Source organism: Arachis ipaensis, chromosome B07, assembly GCF_000816755.2.
Source record: "Arachis ipaensis cultivar K30076 chromosome B07, Araip1.1, whole genome shotgun sequence".
Classification (NCBI taxonomy): Eukaryota; Viridiplantae; Streptophyta; class Magnoliopsida; order Fabales; family Fabaceae; genus Arachis; species Arachis ipaensis.
Window position 1 is genome coordinate 15,837,942 of NC_029791.2, and position 6,952 is coordinate 15,844,893.

Genomic DNA, 6,952 nt, shown 5'->3' on the forward strand with positions numbered 1-6,952 from the left:
TTAAAAACTACTTTGTCCGATACAAAAATTATTAGAATCAAAATTTTGGATATTATTCCAAAAAACATTTTCAAAAGAAAAAAAAAACAAACACTTTCTATTAAAAAAAATTGAAAAATTCTAGAAGTCAGCACTTTTATTAAAATCTAGACAGCATTTAAAATTATTTCATTAGATATAATCTTAAACCATTAAAAATATTAATAATGATTAATTAGTCGCTACAAATCACAAAATCTGCCGCTACTAGCACTCCTAAAAAAAAAGCGCAGTGATAAATCCCTTTCTTGACTTTGTTCCTTGTTCCTACCCTCTCCTCTAAGTCTATAGTGAGTTTCCTAAAGTCTAGTGATTCATTGGGGGGCATTTTTCCATGTTGATGATGAGGCTCTGGATTCATAAACAGAATTGTGTCATCAATTGATTGGAGAAACTTTCTCTTTATATAGTGAAGGTCATCTTCTTTCTCTTTCAATACAAACATATATGGGTTGTTGGTGAGAATAGGATTGATAATAATATATGTGGGACAGTTTCCCTTTTATCTTTTCTTCATCAATATCAGTGCTTTTTAATTCCTTTGTTTGTATGTTTTCTGTGGACAACATTTCTATCAGTTGGTCAAATCAAATGCATCATGCATGTACAAAATTATGTAGTATTTTGGATAAATCTACAGTAGTTTGGAATATTGCCCATTAGCATCACTAGTATAATTTAGATGATTCGATAGAAGGACTATTATCTTCTAAATTACTCTTAATGTTATAACAATGTTTGATATGTAACATTCAGCTCAAAAAATTTAAGTTACCAACGTGTTATAAGTTATAACCAAACATCTTAATAGTCAAGTAATTAACGTTGTTTGAAGGCCAACGAGCTATAGCTCAAATTACAGTCTCTCCATATCTCACCTAGAGGTCACGTTATTTGAATACTCATATGTAGATATCTTTATGAGAATCGTTAGATGATTTGATATATTTAACTAAACCGGTTAAGATAATACATGCAACGTTTTAGTTATGATCTTAACATGAATACATGTTATTGCAGAACCGATGTGTGAACATGATAGCACATCTATTCAATGCGCCACTCGAAGACGGAGAGCCGGCAGTTGGCGTCGGCACAGTTGGGTCGTCGGAGGCCATAATGTTGGCCGGGTTGGCCTTCAAACGGAAGTGGCAGAACAGAAGGAAGGAACAGGGATTGCCTTTTGACAAGCCCAACATTGTGACTGGTGCCAATGTGCAGGTTTGTTGGGAGAAATTCGCCAGGTACTTCGAGGTGGAACTCAAAGAGGTGAAGCTTCGCGATGATTACTATGTAATGGACCCTGAGTTGGCCGTGGAAATGGTTGATGAGAACACCATTTGTGTGGCTGCAATCCTTGGTTCCACTCTCAATGGAGAGTTTGAAGATGTCAAGCGCCTTAACGACCTCCTTGAGCAAAAGAATAAGGAAACAGGGTACGTACATATAAACATCCTTGTGCTAATAATCAATTAGTTTGTCGGAAATATTTGGTAACCAAAGAAAATCAGCAAAAAAACAGTCAGAACTTGCCTTATTTAGCATTCATTAATTGTCGCGTTATAAATGTGTGTTAGATGGGAAACTCCAATTCACGTGGATGCAGCAAGTGGAGGATTCATAGCGCCATTTCTATATCCAGATCTTGTGTGGGACTTTAGGTTACCATTAGTGAAGAGCATTAATGTTAGTGGCCACAAGTATGGTCTTGTCTATGCTGGCATTGGTTGGTCCATTTGGAGAAGCAAAGAAGACCTTCCTGAGGAACTCATCTTCCATATTAACTATCTTGGTGCTGATCAACCCACTTTTACTCTCAACTTCTCCAAGGGTATATCTAACAACTTCATTCCAACACCATACTCTAATTCTACTATTTATTACTTTCCCTATTATTCATTAAATGTGGTATTTATTGATCCAGGTTCTAGCCAAGTTATTGCTCAGTATTACCAACTAATTCGTTTGGGTTATGAGGTATTCCACTAATCCTTCAAATTCAACTTGATTTTAAACTAAGAAAATAAGGGTGTATTCACCTCTCAATTGTCCATTACCCTTCTTTCTTCAGAAACAAGTTACACTTTGGTTTTACTATATAAAGGACTACTAATTAATAATGATTTAAATGTTTTATCACATAACATTAGCTAGATACCATTTAATTTTACATCTCTTTTCATTTTGTGAATGTTAATAAGACAACTAATAGTGTATAATAGAATCTTTCACAAGACTATTGAAATATTTAATTATTGATAGATGCAATAGTTGTCTATAATTTCATGAGATTGATTTGCTAAAGAGAATTCTTATACATCCAACAACATTTCCATACATGATTCTCCAAAAAATTTTGTCCAAATAAAGTTACTAAATGCTTTGTCTTGATTGTATTTTCAGGGATATAAGAATGTCATGGAAAATTGTAGAGATAACATGCTAGTACTTAAAGAGGGACTCGAGAAAACAGACCGTTTTAAAATTGTATCAAAAGATAACGGCGTGCCGTTGGTGGCCTTCACACTCAAGGACAGTAGCCACTTCAACGAGTTCCAAGTCTCGGACTTCTTGCGTCGCTTTGGTTGGATAGTGCCGGCATACACCATGCCTCCAGACGCGCAGCATGTTACCGTGCTGCGTGTTGTCATAAGGGAGGACTTCTCGCGCACCCTCGCGGAGCGCCTTGTCCTCGATGTCCAGAAAGTGTTGCATGAGCTGGAATTGCTTCCTGCAAGGGTAGTGTCCAACACCACCGTGACACCCAATGGAGAAGTTGTGGACAATAATGTGAAAGTCAAGAAGAGTGAATTGGAAACACAAAGGGAAATCACTATGGTTTGGAAGAAATTTGTGATGGAGAGGAAGAAGATGAATGAGAAGATGAATGGTGTTTGTTAGAGCTAGCTAGCTTTATTTAGATAATTGTGATTTATGATGGAAGATTGATTAAGTCTATGCAATATTTTTGTTAAACTCGTACAAATTAGAGAGATGTATGTTTTAAGCGAGAAAAGAAGTTCTTTTACTGTTGAAGGAAACTTCTCCTCCATGTGTGTTTAAAATGTATCAACCATTATTTTAGATCATACAAAAATTTCTCCAAGATTACATAGATGATAATATCTTATCTGTTAACAATATAAAATATCAAAATTAATCTCATGTTTTAAACACTTCAAAAGTTAGTTGGAGGCAGGATTTATGTTATTTTATGAGGTGTAAGTTGTTGCTATTGTCTTCCCAAATCTGGTTAGTTTATGAGTCCTTGTTTCCATGTTCTCATTAGTTATTCTATTTGATGTCCATCTCATTCAATTGAGAATCTAGATTATAGATTTTCTTATCTTCCCTCTGCTTCTTAGTTCTTGCTATTGATCAGATAATGTTGTAGTACACTAGTACAATAATGAAATACTGTGCTGAGCGCTTCCATAATCCATACATCAAGAAAATTATAGAACTGAAAAGTAAAAACATACATATGATTAGGACCAACATTCATTTAATGTCCTTATCACAAAATTCCAAAACAAATTATGAGAATGTGGTGACAAGAGATGAGTATTGGTGTCCTTTTTCTCCAATTTAATATAGAATTTGCCAGCAAGGAAGATACTATATTTCTGGTGAAGAAACCAGTTTCAATAAATGAAATCCACATGAGAAGCTCAGGCATTATTAGCTCAATTAATTCATAAATAATTGAAGAAAGAAGGAAATGGAATGGAACCTATATATGGAGATATTTGAATTAATAGTGAAACGAATACATACATGTATATACACAACAATAGTGAAAAGAAACATTATCTACCAATGTTTTTCATTGGTGCAGATACAAAACTTGGAGGTCAAAGGTGAATGCTTTAGATAAATATTTATCTTTTATTAGTACCATGGTACCTTTAAATCAAGTTTCCCCAAAGAAAACCTTGCTTATCATCCATCAATTACATAACTAATGTAGAGTTTCCATAACCTTCCATAGATCATTAACTTGTAGCAGCATTTCGACACCAACATTCTTGCATTGCCCTTTAGAATGAAATGAATCACTCCAATTAATTTGTGCCCAAAAAAGTTGTACACACACCAGCACTCTGCCATGAACTATGAGTACTAGAGGCACAAATTGCATTACCTTTAACCCACCCCCCCAAAATTCCTTTCCTCAAGGCCTCTTAATTGCATGTTATTAAATCATTTACATACATGAACAAATGAAGAATCTTTCTATTTACACTATTGAGTCAATAATTATAAGATTTTCCAACTCAGACTATATCTATACCACTGAAGCTGTTCTCTGAAGTTGAGGTAGAAATGGTGATTATTCCGTCAATGTCAGATACACTATCTTGCAAGCTCAATAAGAGTTGAGAGTGCGAGGTACTTAAACCTGTATTTGGTTTTGTTGTTGGGACAATAGGAACTTCAGCATCACCAACCAGCATCTGAACCACACTCCTCATCGAAGGCCGAGCCAACGGGTCCGAGTTTGAGCAAGCTAGCCCAACCATCAGCACCCTCCTCATCTCTGCTTCGTCGAATTCGTTCTCGAGTCTCGGATCAGCCGCCATTAGCAACCTCCCTTCCCTATGCAAAGTCCAAACCCATTCTACCAAATTGCTACTAACACCGCCTTTTCCAGCCCCAGTAGCATCTTTCTCTATTGGTCTTCTCCCACTAGCAACCTCAAGGACCACCGCCCCGTAACTAAACACATCAGTCTTCTCAGTAGCTTTGCCAGTAAGGAGATACTCGGGCGCCAGGTACCCCATTGTTCCGGCTGCCACTGTGGCATCCGGAGACTTATCATGCTCAGTTTGCCTTGCCAAACCAAAATCCCCCAACCTGGCATTAAACCCTTCATCCAACATTATGTTACTAGTCTTAATATCCCTATGAATAACCTGATTCTCACACTCTTGATGCAAGTATGCCAATGCGGATGCCACCCCCAACAAAATCTTTCTCCGGTGAGACCAAGGCAGAGGCATCCGGGCCTCGAACAAAGCCTTATCCAAACTCCCATTAGGCATCAAGTCATACACCAACAAAATCTCGCCTTTCTCGTGACACCAACCCTGAAGCCTAACAAGATTCCGGTGCCGAAGGGTTCCAATTATGGACAACTCAGACAAGAACTCATTCTTACCTTGACTACTGTGGCTACACCTCTTCACCGCAACAATTTCTCCATTCTCAGGCATAACACCTTTATACACAGTACCAAAAGCACCATGACCAATGATCCTATTAGCATTGAAACACTTAGTAGCAGCCTTCAACTCCTTATAACTAAACTGCTTAGGCATCTTAATAATCTCAGAACCAAGTGTATCCAATTTCTTAACACGCTTGAATTTCTTAGAATAAACCCAAATCAAAGCACCAGCAAATAAAGCAAGAACAAAAGCACCAGCAGTAACAACACCGGCAACCGCACCCAAATTTTCTTTACACAAACCATTGTGGCAAGAAGACGACTTACTCTCCTTTTGTGCCACTGAAGGCGCAATTGATGGCGGTGGCGACAACGACGACGAAGAACCAGCTGAATTAGCCCCCGGGTTCATCAGAGTAACCGCCGGCGGTGGCGGCGCCGCCGCCCCCGCCGAAGACGACGGAAAGAAAGAGCTAAAGCTCCACCATTCAACACTGTGAATCTCGGTGCTTCCTTGTGTAGAACCAGAAAACCCTACATACATAAAATCGTTGAAGTATCTATCGGCGTCAAGATTCATTGTCAAAATGGGGTCTTTCGGTTTCAGATTCGAGTACGAGACCCACACCGTTAAAACCGTTGTTGATCCATCGAACTCGATCCACGCGTTCACCGTGTCACCGCTTTTGAGATCGACATTGATGAATCCCAAGTCGAAAACCTTCGCCGAAACCATGCTATTTAAGTCCACGCCGACGTGGTTACCGTTAATGTCCTTGAACTCAGCGTCCATTAACGTGTCGAATTCAACGGCGACGAACTTCGTGGCGGCGGCGGCAAGGCCGAGACTTCCGCCGGCGTCGCCGAGGGAGTCGTCGTCCGGCGTGAGGACAAATGCGAGGCCGCCGCCAATTGATGAAGGGTTGAGATTGGTTACAGAAAATGAGAAGAAGGTTCGGAAGCTGGCCGGAGAATGGTTTCCCGGTTGGCGGAATCTGACCGGACGAGAATATAAGGCTCTGCCGGAGCCGGAGTTGGGGACGGGAAGGTCGCGCGTGAGGCTGACGGTTCCGTTGTTCAAGTGAGCGTCGCCGAGGAGCTTGAGAGAACTGAGCGTTAAGGTTCCAAAGTCAAACTCGGTGGAAGCAAGAGTGGGTGTGAAGAACAAAAAGATGAAGAATGTGAAGAAGGAAAGAAGCGACATTGAAGTGTGTTTTGGGGGAAAATGGAAGGGTTTCTGATTTTGATTGAATTCCAATTGGCGAGTGTGTGTGTAGTATGTAGTGTTAGAGTCGAGAGTGTGATTTTTGTTTTGTTGTTTACTGAACGTGAAAGTGTTAGCTTCTTCACGGGTTGAGAGAGAGAGAGAGAGAGAGAGAGAGTAGTTTGGAGAAGGAAACTAAACTAAACTAAACTAAACGGAGGAAGAGAACAAGCGATGGCATGAAGTGGCAGAGAATCCGAAGAGGGACTGAAGATGACAGGTAGGTCGACATGTCGCCACGTGTTCCCTCTCTCTCTCTCTCCCCTCAGCAAAATACTCTCTTTATACGTATGTGTGTTGGTATCATAGTGTGTATGTATATACTAGCATATAGCATATGTAGGAGAGTGATATCACTTCTATAATTCAATGTTTAATTAATATCAGTTAATTTTTTAAAAAATATTTATTTATTTTAAATTTAGAGATTAAATTATAAATTTTTTTATTTTTAGTTTTAAATTATAAATCTAAATTTT

At 38.9% G+C, this 6,952-nt stretch overlaps 2 protein-coding genes across 2 annotated transcripts in view; one reads left to right on the forward strand and one right to left on the reverse strand.

Annotated features, from left to right (window-relative positions):
* LOC107609559 (glutamate decarboxylase 4) overlaps positions 1-3,156 on the forward strand; it is a 5,285-nt gene extending 2,129 nt beyond the window's left edge. Inside the window, exons 3-6 of the mRNA XM_016311559.2 lie at positions 1,060-1,475; positions 1,617-1,870; positions 1,964-2,016; positions 2,443-3,156. Of these exons, the coding sequence (XP_016167045.1) occupies positions 1,060-1,475; positions 1,617-1,870; positions 1,964-2,016; positions 2,443-2,940 (1,221 nt within the window). The 3' untranslated portion in view covers positions 2,941-3,156. The remainder of the gene's footprint in view (positions 1-1,059; positions 1,476-1,616; positions 1,871-1,963; positions 2,017-2,442) is intronic.
* On the reverse strand, positions 3,759-6,639 carry LOC107609592 (L-type lectin-domain containing receptor kinase VIII.1). The gene has a single exon (XM_016311594.2). The coding sequence runs from the start codon at positions 6,411-6,413 to the stop codon at positions 4,317-4,319; it is 2,097 nt and encodes a 698-aa protein (XP_016167080.1). The 5' UTR covers positions 6,414-6,639; the 3' UTR covers positions 3,759-4,316.